The 20192-nt window shown below is 36.4% G+C and overlaps 1 protein-coding gene across 4 annotated transcripts in view; it reads left to right on the plus strand.

The window, feature by feature from the left end:
• Positions 1-19895, plus strand: part of nav1b (neuron navigator 1b) — an 88121-nt gene extending 68226 nt beyond the window's left edge. For 2 of the 4 annotated variants that reach the window (XM_058779355.1, XM_058779357.1), the window contains 19 exons: positions 412-464; positions 662-685; positions 959-1036; positions 4521-4604; positions 5482-5593; positions 5722-5843; positions 7063-7223; positions 7311-7473; positions 8081-8258; positions 8365-8456; positions 8907-9002; positions 9112-9280; positions 11553-11788; positions 12957-13111; positions 13201-13272; positions 14268-14464; positions 14593-14711; positions 14829-15026; positions 16145-19895. In XM_058779355.1, the coding sequence (XP_058635338.1) occupies positions 412-464; positions 662-685; positions 959-1036; positions 4521-4604; positions 5482-5593; positions 5722-5843; positions 7063-7223; positions 7311-7473; positions 8081-8258; positions 8365-8456; positions 8907-9002; positions 9112-9280; positions 11553-11788; positions 12957-13111; positions 13201-13272; positions 14268-14464; positions 14593-14711; positions 14829-15026; positions 16145-16231 (2396 nt within the window). In that variant the 3' untranslated portion in view covers positions 16232-19895. The remainder of the gene's footprint in view (positions 1-411; positions 465-661; positions 686-958; positions 1037-4520; positions 4605-5481; positions 5594-5721; positions 5844-7062; positions 7224-7310; positions 7474-8080; positions 8259-8364; positions 8457-8906; positions 9003-9111; positions 9281-11552; positions 11789-12956; positions 13112-13200; positions 13273-14267; positions 14465-14592; positions 14712-14828; positions 15027-16144) is intronic. The other 2 variants (XM_058779356.1, XM_058779358.1) reach the window with 1 other exon arrangement.
• The last annotated feature ends 297 nt before the right edge of the window (positions 19896-20192 follow it).

Here is a 20192-nt window from a genome sequence, read left to right on the forward strand (position 1 = left end):
CTTTTGTCATTTTTATTAGTTTTTGTTTTTTAATGCTTCTAGTTAACTTAATTCTTTCAGTTTTATTTTTAGTCATTTTAGTAGTCTAACTTAAAAATGTATTTCAGGTAGTTGTTCATTATTTATATTTGGTTATTTTTATTTATATTCATTAGTATATCTCGTTATCTCGTTTTTTTAGTTGGTATTTATCACGAAATTGAAACTAATCCTACCATCAGTGATCTTATTTATCTTTATTTTATTTGGAAATAGACCATATTATGCAAGTAAAATTGGTTGCAAACAGCATTTCTTGTTGACTTCAATGATAAAGCAAAAATACAACACTGACTTTATTTTCTAAATTAGTGAACGAACTAAACTGTGGCTCTAACCTGTATTTGTGTCATTTTGCTCTCTCTCTCTCAGTTCATGGATCTGTACTGTCTCTGGCCTCAAATGCCTCGTCCAACTATTCATCAGTGAGTAGAAACTGTATCTGTATTTGAATGGTTTTTGTACATAAATGACAGTGAGTAAGAGCACAGAATCTGATGTGGTTGGCTCTTTATTTCCTGAAATTTCTCTTAACAACCAGTCTTTTTTCTCTATTTCCTGTCCTTGCTCACTCTTTCTTGGTCTTGGTCTTTATCTCCATTTCTGTCTCATGCACTCTCAGACTGAAGAGAGAATGCAAGGAGAGGTAAGAATTTTCTTATGACACTGTTGTCAGCTTGTCTTTATCCTTCGTTTCCTCTTATTTTCTGCTATTGCGCAAGAAAAAAACATTCATATTCACCTTTGATAGTAACTCATTCTTCAAAACATGCAAAACAACCAACTAGAGGTTTTTTTTGTGGCGTCATTGTTACACTAATTGCATTACATTTAATTTCAACTATTTGCTAACCATAAATGTCTATGTTTTGAAAATACCTTGGATTTTTAATGTTTCTAACTCATTCTACCATCTCAGCAAATCCGGATACTGAGGCGTGAGCTGGAGTCGTCTCAGGATAAAGTGACCAATCTGACCAACCAACTCTCAGCAAATGTACGTGCAAAACACCATTATATACACAACTGGGTTATTTTACTGCATTCTGTTTTATTTGTATTGTTTTAGAGTGATGCATTTCATAATTTCACATTTCGTAATTGCATATTATAGATTTATTCATCACATTTCATTCTTTATTTTGTTAATTTACATTTTTTGATTTAATATTTATAGTATTTAATTGTATATCATACAAATTGCATGTTTTTGTCATAGTAGCTATAAGCAAAAGTCTTCATACTTAAATGTCCATAATATGTTGTCAGAGTTGTTGTTTTTTTTTCAGACACGCTGTCACTTCAATGTCATCACCTGCATTTCTACATTCTGACACTTTTCTAAATTTTTCGGTCATCATTGATTGTTGTCCTAGAATTATTAATTGAATAATGAGTGTTGCCATGTAATGTTGATAATTGTAATTCACAATATTTCTAGTGTTTTAAATCCAGATCACTTCTCACTGCAAGTTCCCACTAACCCCAGCTGCCTTCAGCTCACCCTGCACTGATCTGCTGCTTCAACACAGCTGGCTTCAGCAATGCTCTCATACATTGTGATGACTGTCGAATCTGGATGGGATTAGTTTTCTCAGAGGGGTTTGTGCGATTCGGACAGTATTAAAGGGCACCTATTAGGCAAAATTCATTTTACATGTTGTCTGAACAAATGTGTGTACACAACCACCCTATAATGATAAAAATCCACCCGCTCCTTTTTTTTTTAATCCCCATAAATCATAAGCAGTGTCTCAGTAGAAGCCGTTCACAGAATACGTAAAATGTAGCAGCTCCTTTGCATTTAAAGAGACATGCACTAAAACAGTGTGTTTCTGCTTCTCCTCAAAATAGGAATTTTCAAAATGATATAATAAATTGTCTGTGGGTTATTTTAACTTGAAACTTCACAGGCACATTCTGGGGACACCTGAGACTTATATTACATCTTGTAAAAGGTGCCCTTTAAAATCACTAATTCTATAAAACACTAATTTATCTAATCACCTCAGGGAAAACTAGTCCTGTCTGATTAGGGCTCTATAGTGTGCTTTATATGGGTGTGCTGCAAATGCACTTGAAAATCACCTCCAGAGGGCCTTTAATGAAACATTTGAATTTCTGATGCTGATCCCGGTGCATATTTGTATGTGTGTGTGTGTGGGATGGAGGGTTGTGGCCCTATAGTCCTAACAGCAGTGTCCCTCTCTCCCTGGCTGATGTCCTGTCCCGGCCTCTGATGACTGACTGCTGCCTGGGGTTGCTGGCTGTTGCAGGCAGGCCAGGTTTGTTGGACTGTCACTCGCAGCCCCATCCGTCGCTGTTGCATGTGTCCCCCACCCTTAGTGTGGCGCTGACTGATGATGTTGAGTGGAAGTCATTTATGTTTGCTCTGTGGCTTTCAGGTGTCATCTGGCCAAGTGTTGACAATGTCATAGGGTTGATGCTGGGTGCTGTTTGAGAGAACCACAACCGCAAACACTGACATAGTCGTGAATGTGCACTAATTGAGGATTAAAAGTTGTTTTTTTATCTGAACAAATTATTTAATTTTGTTTGTGATTTGTACAATGTACAATTTGTGCTATGTACAGTACATGTCCACCCAGAACCAATGAGAACACCCTGAAAAAACACCTAACAATTCCCTGGAAGCCACTCAGAACATCCTTGGAACACTTGCAATCCCATAGCAACCACCCTTGAAACTCCTTAACAACCAACCAGAACACCCTAGCAGCCACATAACAATGCCCTAGCAGCCACTCCAAACACCCTAGGAACTGCATAGGAACGTTATAAAAACACTTTAGCTACTGCAGTAGTGGAACACTACTGTAGCAACTACTGAGAATGCCGAAGCAGCCTCAGAGCAACACCCTAGCAACCACCCAAAACAATTACAATATCATAGCAACCACCTCAGTTGCAGTTGCAGTATGCAGTTATATTACGGGTCATTGACATGAATTGTACTTGTGATGGAGCAGTGGTGGAGTGCTCTTGGAGCGAGTGAAAACCATGACACTCCGACTTTTAAAAGATCTGCTCCTCGCTCCAGTCAAAATCACACTGCTCCGCTCCGCTCACATACTCTGATAGGAACACTACTGTAGCAACTACCGAGAATGCCTAAGCAGCCTCAGATCAACACCCTAGCAACCACCCAAAACCCTTGCCATATCATAGCAACCACCTCAGTAACTACCTAGCAATCACCCAAAACACCCTTGGAACACTTGCAAGCTTATAGCAACCACCCTAGCAACTCCTTAACAACCGCGCCGAACACCTGAACAACCACATAACAACGCCCTAGCAGCCACTCCGAACACCCTAGGAACTGCACAGGAACATTATAAAAACACTTTAGCAAATGCATAGCAACTACTGAGAAAACCTAAGCAGCCTCAGAGGAACACCCTAGCAACCACCCAAAACCCTTGCATCATCATAGCAACCACCTCAGTAACTACTTAGCAACCACCCAAAACATCCTTAGCAGTTGCATAGCAACACTGCTCTTGCAACAACGGTAAATACCTCAGAGCAACATCCTAGCAACAATTCAAAATCACTTGCCATAGGGACCACCTTAGTAACTACCTAACAATTATACAGAACACCCTGGCAACTGCATAGCAATGTGGTAAAAAAATAAATAAATAACCTTAGTAATTGCAAAATAACATCCACAACATACTAACAACCCCTTAGCAACACTTAAGCAACCACTGAGCTACACTTTAGCAACCACTGAGCTAGCAGTAACCACATAGCAATGGTTGGCAACTATCCATAACACCCTAGCAACACACTAGAACACACCTCTAGAAGCTACCTAGCAACACACTAATAACCACTCAGAACACCTTAGCAACCATGTAGAACCACCTAGCAACACTAATAACCACTCAGAACCCCTTAGCAACCACATAGAAACACCTTGTCAACCACTGAGAACACACCTCTAGAAGCCACCTAGCAACACACTAATAACCTCTCAGAACACCTAAGCAACCACATAGAACCATCCTGGCAACCACCCACAGCAGCCTAGCATCACGGCAGCATTTTTCCTCAGGAAATGTGCGTGTAGTTGCGTATGTGATGCACTAGCATGCGCTGCTGGAGTCACAGTGAGTAGCATGATGGATATTGTATTTTTTATCAGGATTATTCCATCATCTCTCTTTCACACACACTCTTCTGTAGTGTGTGTGTGTGTGTGTGTGTGTGTCGTCACATGGCAACCTCATGGTTTTGTCCATTCCAGCTTGCAGTTCGTCCTCTGTTCACCCTCCATTCATCCATCCATCCATTTCCACAGCTGTTCTCGATTCCCGTCCTTTCCCGTCACTCTTTCCCAGTCCAGATGGAGACACACACGAGTGTGTGTGTGTGTGTGTGTGTGTGTGTGTGTGTGTAATGCTCAGTAGTGTATGTCAGACACTAACCTGCACCTGTCTCTGTGTCTGCAGGCTAACCTGGTGGCGGCGTTTGAGCAGAGTCTGGCCCTCATGACGGCACGACTGCAGAGTCTGTCAGTCACTTCTGAGCAGAAGGTCATTGTACAGAAACAACACACTGCAGATTTACATGTTAGATTTGACATTTTATTACCCATCATACAAACATTGAAAAATATGTGCATTTGCCTACTTTATAAAAACTACTATTGTAATCATGACATTTATATATATATATATATATATATATATATATATATATATAACAAATAAATAATTGTAAATAAAGCTAAATTTATGTAGAATTAAAATTTATGTATAAATATAATAGAATTAAATGTATACAAAAACTTGTATTCATAAGGATGCATTAAATTGATACATTTAAAATGTTGCAAATGATTTCTATTTCAATAAATGCTGTTATTTGAACTTTATATTCATTAAAGAATCCTGAAAACAAAATTGATGCTTTCCAAAACTATGAAGCAGCACAATGTTTTTAGCATTGATAATAATCAGAACTGTTTCTTAAGCAGCAAATCAGCATATTAGAATGATTTCTGAAGGATCATGTGACACTGAAGACTGGAGTAATGATGCTGAAAATTCAGCTTTGATCACAGAAATAAATTACATTTTAATATATATTCAAATGGAAACCAGTTATTTTAATTTGTAATAATATTTCACAATATTACTGTTTTTACTGTATTTTTGATTAAATAAATGCAGCCTTTCTTTCATTGTTCTGACTTCTTTCAAAAAAATTCAAGGCTTTTATATAAGGCAATTGACTGTTATTACAATTTTAAATATCAAACAGATAGATTTTAACAATGAAGTTTCAAGGTTTGTTTGTGAAGAGTTTTCTTTTTAACAGTTTTTTTTTTTTTTTGCAGATTTTAACAGGAATCGTATATGTTTATGTTTCATGTTTTAACATTCAAGTATCTTTGGCTTATCATTTCAGGATTCTGAGCTACAGGACCTGAAGGAAACCATAGAAGTCCTAAAGACCAAGAACACAGAAGCTCAGTCCATCATTCAAGTGGCCCTCAATGTCCCCGACACCGCACCCAAAGGTTTTTTTTTTTATTTATTTTTTTTACATTCATGCATTTTCATGCATAAGGCTATTTTTCTTATTATATTTTCTTTTTTTAGACATGATGGAAGTGCGTGCTAAATGAACAATGATTTTTCCCTTCAGAGCTGCAGATCGACCGGCAGAACTCGTCAGAGAGCATCTCCAGTCTGAACAGCATCACCAGTCACTCCAGCGCCGGCAGCCTGAAGGAACAGGAGGCCAAGAAGAAGAAGAAAAAGAGCTGGGTGAGGATGTGAACAGGAAAATGAAATATCTGCTGGAAAAAAAGGTTTTAGATGGTTTTGTCTTGGCTTCAGGCTGTTCATTTATGATCATTAGCTGATTTAATATGTGTAATGTAGATGTAGATGGTCTGTTTCAACGTTGCAATTATGACTGTGATCTCTTCCCTGTGCTTCCCTGCTCCCTATTTTACAGGTCTATGAGGTGAGTTGTTTCCCAGCCCATCACAATCACAGCATACTTAAAACTTCTAAAGAAACCATCAATATCTAAATGTGGTCAAAAACTCAGTCAATAAGTCTCAGCAAATTAAAATGGCACAGTATAGTCTGAAATGGATGCTTTCAGATTTAGAATCTGCCGCTTTTAAAGGATGAATTTGTGTTTCAATAGAATGCGATGCAATATACTGTACAATATACAACGACATATTGACTGAAAAATGAATTTAACACATTTCAAGTGGTTCAAATCTCCTACTACTCTCCATTATTTCATGCAGTCTTGTTTGAAATGTGCTTTGTGATTAATACTATCATAACTAATGCCTGAGACAAGCATATTATTATATTATTATGAACATTTTCTGGGTAGAGGCCATATTTAACTTTACATAGTTAAAAACGTGGCTCTGAGAAACAGTGTTATATTACTATTATCTATACACTATTGTAGTATTTATTCATATTTAATCATTTATTGTTATATGTTTTAGTTCATTTAATTTATAATTTTAATTGTAGCTTTAGTAATTTTGTTAGTGCTTTGGTCATTTTTTTTTTTTTTTTTTAATATATATTTCTACACATCTTTAATTTATTTCAATGTTATTTTTAGAATTTTTAGTACTTCAGCTTATTTATTTCAGTTTGCTGCCAATATAATTTCAGATTTGTAATAGTTTTAGTTCTAGTTTTTGAGAAATAGACATTCAGACATTTATCACATTGCACTAATGCTAGTTGAATGCTTTGCTTCAAAATAAAGAGGCTTGTTGGATCATTTGTAACTAAAATTCATTGTTAAGACACTTAATGCATACGCCACCATCACAAACACATCAAATCATATACAGTATGCCTCCACTGTGATTTTTGTGTTGCTTTTTGCTGCCATTATGAATCCAAACCATCTGTACTAACACTGTGAATTCATACTTAATTTGAAAAGATTCAGTATGAAGTAATCTTTAGTTGACCCTCATTTCTGCTCTACATATAGCTGAGGAGCTCCTTCAACAAGGCCTTTAGTAAAAAGGGACCCAAAGCACCATACGCAGATATAGAGGAGATCGCAACGCCGGTCACATCTGCCCCATCTTCACCCCAAATCCAACATAATGTGGATAACGCCTCTGCAAATGCCTCGATTTCAACATCTGGGTAGGAAATGCAACTGTTGATTTTCTTCACAAGATGATTTGAATGTACCTTTCATACTTGTACGTTTGATGTTGGTATTTACGGCAGATCGTGCGAGGGCCACGAGGACACTGAGCAGGATGAGAAAGTGGTGTCAGAGTTACGCTCGGAACTGTGGGAGAAAGAGCGCAAGCTGACGGACATCCGTTTGGAGGCGCTGAGCTCCGCCCATCAGCTGGAGCAGCTGCAGGAGGCCATGACCAACATGCAGGTGTGTGTGAGATGCTGCGTAGATGAACACAAATTCATGAGCAGGCTTATATTTGCCTGTAAAACTGATTTCAAGCCCGAGTTTTTAGATGAAATAAACACGTATTCAGTGTGTCCAACTTTTGATTGGTCGTCTACATGAGGGTTATGTGAAATTGCTTTTGGCTGCAAATACAGACTACATAAAAATATGTACAATTAAATTAACTAAATAATATATATATATTTTTTTTTATAATGTATATATTTAAATGTATAATTATTATTCTATAGGTGTACTAGTTAGTTATTAACAGTACAAAAAGTAAATAATTGTTATATATTTAAATGTGTTATTATCATTGTATACATTTGTACAATTAAATGAATAATAACAGTAGTCAAAAATGATTTAAAATTTGAAATTATTATTATTGTTATTATATAGGTGTACTGGTTAGTTATTAATAATGCGAATAACAATTTTAAATAATTGTAATTATATATATATATATTATTATTTAGGCACACTGGTTAATAAGAAGTATGACATTGAATGTGAACATTAAATGTGTAATACTTAGGTTTATTCATTTGCTATTTAAATCCCTTAATAAATGCATTGACAGGTGACGGTGGAAAACCTGAAGGCGGAGAATGACCAGCTGAAGACGGGTGGCCCCTCCTCCAGACCTCCGAGCTCCACCTCCCAGTCCTCTGGCCTCGGTTCATTGGGCGTCTCATCACCACGGCAATCAGTGTCGTCTTTTGGAAAAAACGGCATGGGACAAAATGAGCCTTACCCAGGTCATACTTTTACACACACAGATTTCATGCTTAAAATGTGGAGTTTTCACATCCAAGCACTCTTGAATTCTACACTTTCTCACTGTAGTTTCCGTTCATCTCACAGATGTCTTTCAAAGCCCCACCACGACTTTGCAGAAGGACGAGAGTCTCGTCAGAGTGTTGGTTCGCATACCCAATCAGCACCTATTCAAAGACGTAAGTGCAATACACAAGCATTTTCATCCTGATGAGTCAGCTGATCATGTATTGTACATTATAAAATGGATTTTCTGATTCTGAATTTTAACTGGATGAGCCACGTACTAGATTTAGATTTAGATTTAGATTTAGTCATTTTGCAGATGCTTTTATCCAAAGCGACTTACAATTGGGACTACACGAATACTGTTGTCATATATATATATATATATATATATATATATATATATATATATATATATATATATATATCATTGTTGTTTGCCATTGTCATTGTATTATTTTCATACTATTATAGTATTTATTAATATTTTGCCTTTATTTTTACATTTTCAATTTTCATAAGTTTCGTAATATTTAAAAATGAATATTAAATGTAATTATTTATACAAATGTTTTGTTTCACAACCACAAACAACTTTTTAAAATCGGATGTCTCATTCATAGGAAGTGAAACAGCTGGAGTTTTTCATCGGCACGGTTAAAATCAGTGGAAGGACCGACTGGTTTTCTCTGGACTCTGCAGTTATCCAGGCTTTTAAAGTGAGTGTGCAGTCTTCTGTGTGTCTTCTGAGCGACAGAAACATCCACACATTTAGACACGAAATAAATGACACTGAAGAGCTCTTCTCCTGTCACCGTGTGTCTGTAGGAGTATGTAGCGGTGGTGGACCCCGGCTCCACTCTCGGTCTCTCTCAGGACTCCATCTACAGCTACAGCCTAAGCCATCTGAAGAGGGTTCTGGGAGCGCTGCCGCCCGAGACGCCTCCTGTGCGCCTCTACAGCAAAGGCTCCTCCTGCATCAGCGTGACTCTGAAAGGTCAGTGTGTTGAGGCTGCTGGGTAACGATGGAAACAGTGCGTGTACATGTCCAACTCCAATCTTGTACTGTAGGTATTGAGTCACCTCAAGCCATACACTTAATACAGTTTAATGAACACAACTGAAATGTGAACATGTCATGTACATCATCAATTTTATTTAATTTATTTATATGTGTATGTATGTACATACATATATATATATATATATATATATATATATATATATATATATATATGTGTGTGTGTGTGTGTGTGTGTATATATTTCTAGGTATAATATGGTTTGTCACAATTAAGTATTTATATGTTAAATAAATACTATATGTATGTATATACTGTATATATATATATATATATATATGTATGTATATGGTGTGCAGAAAAAAAAACATTGTGACCCTGGACCACAAAACCAGTCTTAAGTATCTGGAGTATATTTGTAGCAATAGCCGAAAATACATTGTATGGGTCAAAATTATTGATTTTTCTTTTATGCCAAAAATCATTAGGATATTATGTAAAGATCATGTTCCATGAAATTACATATTTTGTAAATTTCCTACTGTAAATATATCAAAACTTCATTTTTGATTAGTAATATGCATTGCTAAGAACTTCATTTGGACAACTTTAAAGGCGATTTTCCCAATATTTAGATTTTTTTGCACCCTCAGATTCCAGATTTTCAAATATTGTCCGATCATAACAAAGCATACATCAGTGGAAAGCTGATTTATTCAGCTTTCAGATGATGTATAAATCTCAATTTTGAAAAATTTACCCTTATGACTGGTTTTGTGGTCCAGGGTCATATATATATATATATATATATATATATATATATATATATATATATATATATATATATATATTTTTTTTTTTTTCAATACTCCAAATAAAACTAGTATTATTTTTATTATCATTATTATTATTATTGTTGTTATTAGATGCACTGGTTAATGCTACTACTACTAATAATAATAATATTATTTTACATATTTTATATATTATTTTTATTTCTATATTTTACATGAAATAAATGCTTAATTGTGGACAATATTATGCTTTATTTCCCGCATCTGAAATTCCTTTCTTTTACAGTTACAATTTCTAACAGCGCTGTAACACTTTCAAGTTGTTTTACTGTCCGTAAGCTAGTAAATGCTCTGACATTATTTTTCTATATAAACTGTAAGCCATTATTTTCAGATTTCCATCTTCAGTAACTGTCAACAAATAATGCAAATACCCACAGGCAGTGCTGCAGTGTGAATGAGGTATTTTCATAGCTCAAATCCCCAGAGAAGAGCAATATAGCGCTAATGTTTCTGACTGTAACGTCAGCCAGCAGGAGGTGTGATTGAACAGCAGAACACTGCCGCCCTCCACAGTCCCATCATTCCTGAGCTCTCAGTCTGATATATGACCCAGGGAATTTGGGCCATTACCCAGACTTCTCTGGGCTTGGTCTAGGCGTTATTTTAAGCACAGGCTGCAATTCAAAGTTGTTTATTGAGGTGGTGTGATGCTATAGACCACCCAGACTAAAGAAGACACACTCATTTGCCTATTCTCTCTCTCTCCTCTCTCTCTCGAAGAAGAAGAAAATGTGTGTTTCCTCTTTTCTGGGTGTAATTTCTTCCTGTACTGCATTAAAAAAATACTTTACATACAGTCTTAAGATTTAAAAAATAGCCTACATCTTTAATCAGAAGCATTAAAACATGTCATTTAATTAGTCAATGTTACATTATCATTATTAGTCTGAATAGGGTGACATTATAAACATAATGCAATGGAATATTTTTTTTTTCCATTGATACTATACATTTAACTATTATTTTTATTGCACATTATATTGTTTTGATGTTTTATGTCACTTATAAAATTGAAAACAGCTTGCAAAATTCTTGATTTGAGCTTTTTTGTTCACAAATCTGTCTAAATCTGTGTTAGTGAGCATTTCTCCTTTGCCGAGATACTCCATCCACCTCACAGGTGTGGCATATCAAGATGCTGATTAGACAGCATGATTATTGCTCAGGTGTGCCTTAGGCTGGCCACAATAAAAGGCCACTCTTATTATATACCTTAAAATAACCACAATAAACCTCGAGCTTCCTCTCGAAACTCAGCAAATTGCTTGTTAATGTCATTAATTTGTTGCTTTGGATAAATGTATCTATAAAACTAGTTGTAAATGTAATGTAAAACATCTGTTATCTGTATTGTCCTGATTTTGGCATTTCGCTGTTTCCCCTGAATGCAGGACTGAAGGAGAAGTGTGTGGATGTTCTGGTGTTTGAGACACTCATCCCCAAGCCCATGATGCAGCATTACATCAGCCTGCTGCTCAAGCACCGGCGCTTGATCTTATCGGGTCCCAGCGGCACAGGGAAGACCTACCTCACCTACCGCCTCGCTGAGTACCTGGTGGAGCGCAGCGCTCGCGAAGTTACGCCCGCCATCACCATCACCTTCAACATGCACCGCCAGTCCTGCAAGGTACACAGAGCAACCAAAACAGACACCTGAACATTTATAGATGTTACTTTTGATCAACATGCTTAAAGGGATACTCCACCCCAAAATGAAAATTTAAAATGAAATCAATTTAAGATATTTTTACACTGTCAAGGCACAGAAAAGTATGAAAAACATCGCCAAAATAGTCCATCTGCCATCAGTGGTTAAATCTGAATTTTATGAAGCGACGAAAATACTTTTTGTATGCAAAGAAAATAAAAATAACAACATTTATACAACAATTCGTCTCCTCTTTGTCTCTCTGTGTCAGCGTAGCACCATTTTGGAGAGCATCCGATGGACACAAAGTGCTTACGCTATTCTCTGTCATCAGCAGCGCATGGATACGCTGTTTCCGTTCAAATCAAAGCGTAAATAAACATACAATACGTATCCATGCGTTACTGATGACAGAGAATAGCGTACGCACTCTTGCGTTTTTATTTTCTTTGCGTACAAAAAGTATTCTCTTCGCTTCATAAAATTCAGATTGAACCGCTGATGGCAGATGGACTATTTTGACGATGTTTTTCATACTTTTCTGTGCCTTGACGGTGTAATTTACTTGGCAGTCAATGGGACAGTCACAAGCCTCCCGGTTTTCATCCAAAATATCTTAAGTTGTGTTCCGAGGACGAACGAAGCTTTTACGGGTTTGGAACGACATGGGGGTAAGTGATTAATGACAAAATTTTCATTTTGGTGTGGAGTATCCCTTTAAGACTATTTTCAGACATTTTCAGTTATATTATTGACAATTAATTTTTTAACACTATCAGATCAGAACAAAACTTGAACTGAATTGAGCTGGATAATGGCACTTTGGTCTTTTGTAGAGCTTTTTTGCAGCTGGAATTGAAATCATTTTACAATTGATGAAGGAGGATAGTAATATTTATACTATTATAAAGATATCATTTTTAAATGAACAATGACGCCATTGCCATAATGAATAAATAACCTTTTAAATGAATAATGACACCATTGTCTTCTTTACAGCTACTTTACAGCTGAAATGTAATAACTGTTTTGCAGAATTGGCTCTTTTATTTTCTTGTTTATTACTGTGAAGCTGCTTTAAAACAATCTGTGTTTCATAAAGTGCTATATAAATAAATGTGATTCGAATTGTGTTTTTCCCCAACAGGACCTTCAGCTCTATCTGTCCAATCTGGCCAATCAGATCGATCGGGAGAGCAGCACAGCTGAGATCCCATTGGTTGTTATCTTGGATGATGTGCATGATGCAACATCCCTCAGTGAACTTGTTAATGGTGCTTTAACCTGTAAATATCATAAATGGTGAGTCTAGTAAAGTCTACACCAAAATGACCAGTGGGTTTCCCAGTCATCTTAAAGGTGTCAAGAACTGTTTTGTTTCTCTTTCTCAGTCCATATATAATAGGGACAACCAATCAGCCAGTGAAGATGACCCCTAACCATGGCCTACACCTCAGCTTCAGGTTGGTACTAAAATACACAAGGACCTTTTAGCTTCCTGTCGAGTGTCAGTGAGGAACAGCTGTGACGTGTTGCCCCTCCTGCTTTTGTTTTCATTGTCACTTTGGGTGACACTAACATATGCTTGCCTTTTCACTACCTATATACTGCAAAAGGATGCCTAATTTTCATATTTTATAGTGTTAAAATTTACATTTTATTATGCCTTGCACTGTATGGCCTAACTCACGTTTGCAACAAATAATGACAAACCACAATTCTAAGCATAGGAGTGCTAATTTTCTCTCGTATCACTCCTCAGTCTCTTTTTTCAAACCTAAAATATAACAAATATCAAATAATGTCACTATAAATAAAAGTTACATGTCCATTTGATCATTTATTTGATAGGTAGCCATGATAAACAGGGTAATATACAGTCAGCAGGTCATTATTGCTAAATAAAGCTCTTCAGGAATAATATTATCACTGTGTTTGGGGTTTATTTTTACACAATGACTGGCTGACTGTTCATTAACTTTTATATTTTACACATTTATGATGTGATAGGGTTTAATGTTTGCTGAAATTTGCTGAAATTAATATTTTTGTGAAATATTTACATAAACAATTTAAATGTAATTTATTCCAGTGATCAAAGCTGAATTTTCAGTGTCACATGATCCTTCACTAATCATTATAATATGCGGATTTGTTGCAGTGTGAATGAGGTATTTTCATAGCTCAAATCATTTCTTCTTTTTGTTGAAAACAGTTGCTCTTTACTGTTTTGTGGACATCTCGTTTTTCAGGATTTTGTGATGAATAGAAAGTACAAAATAACTGCATTAACTTAAAATAGAATTTTTTGGCACATTATAATAAATGCCTTTTCTCTCACTTTTGATCAATTTAATGCATCCTTGAGTAGTAATTAATAAAATTACTGACCCCAAACTTTTGAACGGTGCTCTATTTATCAGTTTTCATATTTGTTTTACATGTTTCCTCTATATAGGATGGTGATGTTTTCCAATAACGTCGAGCCAGCAAACGGATTCCTAGTACGTTACCTGCACAGAAAGCTAATGGAGGCTGAAGATCCCAGGAGCGTGAAGAATGAAGATCTGCTGCGAGTGCTGGACTGGGTGCCCAGACTCTGGTACCACCTCCACACCTTCCTGGAGAAACACAGCACCTCTGATTTCCTCATTGGTAATTTTCATTATTATATCGGCACCAGATTGGATGAGAATGAGGAGGCTTTTTTTTTAAATAACAAGCTTGATGTGCCTAAGTCAGGGTGTATTTCATCTGTGTGTGTCCAATCTGTGTTGCCGTAGGTCCCTGCTTCTTCTTGTCCTGTCCAGTAACAGTAGAGGAATTCCGCACGTGGTTTATCGATCTTTGGAATCATTCAATCATCCCATACCTGCAGGAAGGAGCCAAAGATGGCATTAAGGTGGGTCAAAGTATCCCAAACTTGAAGATAAATTTAACCTGTCAGTCAGAATGCCACTCCCTAAATGTTCAAGTGGGCAGTTTTTGGCTGAATGAGTGTAAATATGTGCGTCTGCAGGTTCACGGGCAGAAGTCGGTGTGGGAGGATCCGGTGGAGTGGGTCAGAGGATCTCTGCCCTGGCCGTCTGCTCAGCAAGACCAGGCCAAACTCTTCCACCTGCCTCCCCCGAGCACAGGCCCCGGCAGCCCCAGCCAGCCAGGAGACGATCGGCCACATAAGGAGACGCCGCCCAGCTCCGTCGAGTCAGATCCACTGGTCAGTGTGTGGAATAGGGCTTTTAGCATTAATAAAATAATTTATTTAAATCTATATATTTTCTTTATGTGTATATATATATATATATATATATATATATATATATATATATTTATATATACGTGTGTGACCCTGGACCACAAAACCAGTCATAAGGTTACATTTTTTGAAACTGAAATTTAAACATTATCTGAATAGCTGAATACATATGCTTTCCATTGATGTATGGTTTGTTAGGTTCGGACAATATTTGGCCGAGATACAACTATTTGAAAATCTGGAATCTGAGGGTGCAAAAAAATCTAAATATTGAGAAAATCACCTTTAAAGTTGTCCAAATGAAGTTCTTAGCAAAGCATATTACTAATAAAAAATTAAGTTTTGATATATTTACGGTAGAAAATTTATAAAATATAATCGTGGAACATGATCTTTCTCTTAATATCCTGATGATTTTTGGCATAAAAGAAAAATCTATAATTTTGACCCATACAATGTATTTTTGGCTATTGCTACAAATATATCCGTGCTACTTATGACTGCTTTTGTGCTCCAGGGTCACACACACACACACACACACATATATATATATATATATATATATATATACTGTATATATATAAAACTGCAAAGATTATGGTGTGAAAATAACAAATTTAAACGCATATGGAGGGCCAAACAGGAAGTAATTATATGAAATCTGAATATATATATATATACTGTAACTAGATGTAAGTCTAACTGTAAATAATCAGATTTACATTTATATGTTCATATTTGTATCTACACTTAATATGAAGCAATTCATTCTTGACTATTTTAATAGACTTTACTAATTAAAATGTTACGTATTTTTTATAACATACATTTTTATCAGAACACAAGTATTTTTGTGGTGACATTGGCATTTTCACAGCCAAAAAATACAACTATGTGAGTTGTACAGTATAATTAACTTTAATATATGCACAATTCAAACCTCAGTTCATTCTTTAGTGGATAAACATTCATTAAAACGAGCAAGTACTAAATATATATTTAATGGCTTCCCCCATATCAGCGCACATGAGAAATATCTCGTTATTTTCTCGTTCTTGTAATCTCTGCTCTTTTCCCAGATGGCTATGCTGTTAAAACTACAAGAGGCTGCCAATTACATCGAGTCACCAGAGAAAGAAACAGATCCAAATCTCCCTCCTCTCTGAACATCTCCTCCATCTCTCCTGCCGCCCATGTCGAGGTCCAAACTCCAACAGCTGCCCCACACCTGCAGATGACACTGTACTGTTACTATAAATGCTGTTAGTGCATTTCACCCACTCGTTTATTATATTATCCATCCCACCTTTTTCATGTCAATCGAATGTCCCTTACAGAAAAGTACTGTGGTGGTACCGTGGTACTTTCTCATTTGGGTAGTTGACTTGTTCTGCAGTATGACATGCTATACGACTATTTTAAACAGCATTTTGCTCTTTTAAAGTTATGCATGCAGCATGCATGAATCATAAGACTACACAGAGTATTTGTAGTTGTAATAATGGATTTGTTGCACCTCAGGACCTTTAAAATGAACTAGTGATGGCAAAAATCATGGTTAAAGTGGTAGAAAAACTTCAGGAAGAAATGGTGACCCATTACAGGACCTAAATCTAAACCTTTGCAAAATAGTTTGAATATTAGTGGTGATCCATAAAACTATCCATATACCGTGGTGCCGAGTAAATAACATGGTATTATCATGTTAGTGACCAAACCATGGTAATACCACCACAGCCAGTTCATCCATGCTAAATTTTAGTTTTTACCACGGTACTTTTATGTAAGGGCTTGCAAAAACAATATTCTGTCATGAAACGTAACTCTCCTTAAAAAAAATGATGAAAATGATCATTTTATAGCACTTCTTTCTGCATATTTCCATTTACGGACACTTAGTACATATGTAATTCTCTTTGCGGGAACCTTTACTCTTCCACTGCTGCCCATATTAACAACGCAACGAGACAGGTGCTAAAATCGCTAGTGTGGTAATGAATAAGAGCCAACATGGGAGATATTGGGAAATACTATGTGTCTCACTTAATAATGTAACTCTTTACAGGCCACTTTAGCCTATGCTGCTTTTTGTACGCTTCATTTCTTTCACGTTTGAATATGGCCACAGCATGAGTTAGTTTAACCCCAGAAACACTTATGCAGACTGCATTACACCTTCTTTCTCTTTCTAACACAGTGAATGCCTTACAACAGATTCTAAGCGTGCTATCATGTTCCCTCCTCACTCTGTAGGGGGCAGAGTTAAGCAAAGTTCAGAAATGAATCTGAATTAAATCGGATGTCACATTGAGGAATTTACTGAATTGCAATTCAAAACAAATCTTGACGGATTGTGGTTTGTAGAAAACAGCTGAATGATATTTCAAACTTAAAACTGAAATGTATTATTAAACATGCAGTCTTTGAATTTCATTCCATTTTAATTCTAATTCCTAAAACTTGCATCCTGTTTCTAAAGGCGCTTAACCCTGACAAGGGCAAGCGTTCTCCAAACTGAAGCTTGCGTTCCCTCAAAAGTTCCCACAGTACACAAAAGCACCTCTGTAAAGATAATTTGCAATTGGAGAGACGGACCATTTTTGTGCACTTTGATTTACTGTAATGATACTGTAGAGACGTTTTACTTGGCTTTGACACTGATCTCAGCTCAGGGGTTTGGTTATCTCAGGCCTCTAATTAGATTCAATACAGCTACTTTCTCAGTTACTGCTCTCTTTGTAGCAAATGGTGCAAATGTAGAAAACCAAATACTCAGTGCTTTATTCAGTATGAGCCTTTTATTTGAAGTACTAGAGACGATCACCCCAGTAAAGTGCACACGGATGCGAAGACGAAGATTATCTTTGATTATTTGGTGCTATTCTCTATCACTATTGGAAAACATGACTTGGTTTAGCAAAAATCGCACTTGACATCCAATAGCCTTAGTCTTGTGGCATTTAAGGGCATCTTTAGGTGCAACCAAGTGATCATTTTATTTATACAATCCTTTTAGTCGTAGTTTTACAGCTGTAAGCATTAAGTTTCCTTAGACGTAGTTTAAACATCGCACTAAAAATCCACCGTGAAATCACTATGTCAAAGTAAATCAGCCTCCTTTTTAATGGTACTATAAAAACATATCAAACCGCACAGCATTTCTCTGAAGCTTATGATTAATATCAAAGTCTGCAGTTCTGTTGAGCACTAACGAGAGTACGTCCTCAACGCTCACACGGAAGAGGATTCGCTCACAGAGAGCAGTGGTGGACCAGTAATTTCCCATCTCTGTACCTGAAACTAGTATACAAACATGCATGTAAGTAAGATCTGGGCTATTAAAGTTTATTAACTCAAATCATTTCATTCCTTTCTATTCATCTATACTGCGTTATCATTACTCTACAGTGTAAATATGATTTTCGTAGTTCCTTCTCCAAAAAATGAGGGTTTATTAGCCAAATAGAGAGACTCGTAATGTTCAAGATGGCAAAACGATTTTGTTATTTTAGCCTCCTTCAGTTGCGCTGCTGCTGCTTCAAGTCTAATATGTGACTTTTATATTTGATTACATTCCAGACATAAGACAGTGTGTCAATGGCTTTTGTTGCTTATCTGCTGAAGATCCTAGTTGGCCGTTTTATATCAGTAAATGCTACCGCAACAAAATATTACATTTAATAACCGCAGCATGTTGGTGAATTACCACTGATATTGAATCTGGATCGGCGAATAAAGCTAATCATTGCGGGAATAAATCTCATTCCGGTTTTCCGCGAGCGTTTCATTGTCAGCAGCTATTCTTTGTTTTAAAAAGACGTTTATTAGTGTGACTAAAGCCGCTGAACACTGTCTGCATCATGTTCCTGGTTATTGTGCCTGTGACCGTGTGATAGCTGTGCTGTGTTGTGCAAAGTCCCATTTAATGCGACAATTCAGCAACTTTTTACTGTCTACTTTGTCTGTCCTAGAATGGTAATGACAGCACATGGATGGTGACTGGTAAAACTGGATTTTTACATTGATTTCACTGTCTGTCGCTCATAAGCTTTGGTTCGTGTCTGCTTCTGTTGCTGTTTTCACTCTTTAATGCACCTTTTTACGTGGACTATATTGTTGCAATAATTTGTCATGTGTGTTAAACAGAGTCAGGAACTCCATTTGATAAAGACCTTGGGTGATTGTATGCCTCGATGGTGCTGTCTTGAGGTCAGGGTCGAGTTTGGGCAACTCGTGAATGAGAACCTTCGGATCTTTAATATCAGGTGTTGTGGTTTTATATAAAGTATTTCAAAGAGGACCAATGAAAAATATAAAGATAATGTTACAGATACAAAGTGGTGAGAAGTTGCTGAATAGTCCCTTCACTTCATGCAATGCTTGATATTGATTCAACAGTCCAATACTATTACATAAAAGGTAATATGACGGTAGAAGCTGTAAGTTACAATGTGCAATGGGTTTCTAAATGTTGTAAACGCATGTCACCTTAGTGTGAAGCAGAATTACGGATGTGTTCTATCTAATTTGGGGTCGTATAAAAGGAATGATACTAGTTTCTTTTTATTGTAATGTTCCCCCAAATGATTGTTTGTACGACTTCAGTTCCATTTTGTACAGAACGTTATAAATGTAAACATTGTACATAGCGTGGCCCTGCATTTGCAACAACAATCATTTACGAAAAAAAACATAATGTCATTAAGAAATGTGGTTTGTAAGGAAGACTTGTGCTTTTGTTACCGATGGAATGGCCCAGTACACGAAAACTGGCATGCTTCGGATGTTCGTAATATGACCACCAAGACGTTGTCCATCTGTCATAATAAAACCACAACATTCGTTAACTGTGTTCTTTGTCGTGTCTTATGTTTTCACATGCTTTAGTTAAAGTATACAGAGTAAAAATGTGTAGTGTTAACTTTTAAACTACCTTTGTTCCTTAACGTAAACATGAAGGCTTATGTAATTTGTGGAATTAAATCAGTTTAGTATGTACTTAATTTTTTTTATTATTTGTAACCTACCATATTCAGTTATTTAAGTGCATCATCCAGGTATTTAAAGTGCACTTTTTCTTTTTGGAATTTTCAGTGTGAACACACTACTTACACTATTTATACTATG

Source organism: Onychostoma macrolepis, chromosome 06, assembly GCF_012432095.1.
Source record: "Onychostoma macrolepis isolate SWU-2019 chromosome 06, ASM1243209v1, whole genome shotgun sequence".
In the NCBI taxonomy this organism is placed as follows: domain Eukaryota; kingdom Metazoa; phylum Chordata; class Actinopteri; order Cypriniformes; family Cyprinidae; genus Onychostoma; species Onychostoma macrolepis.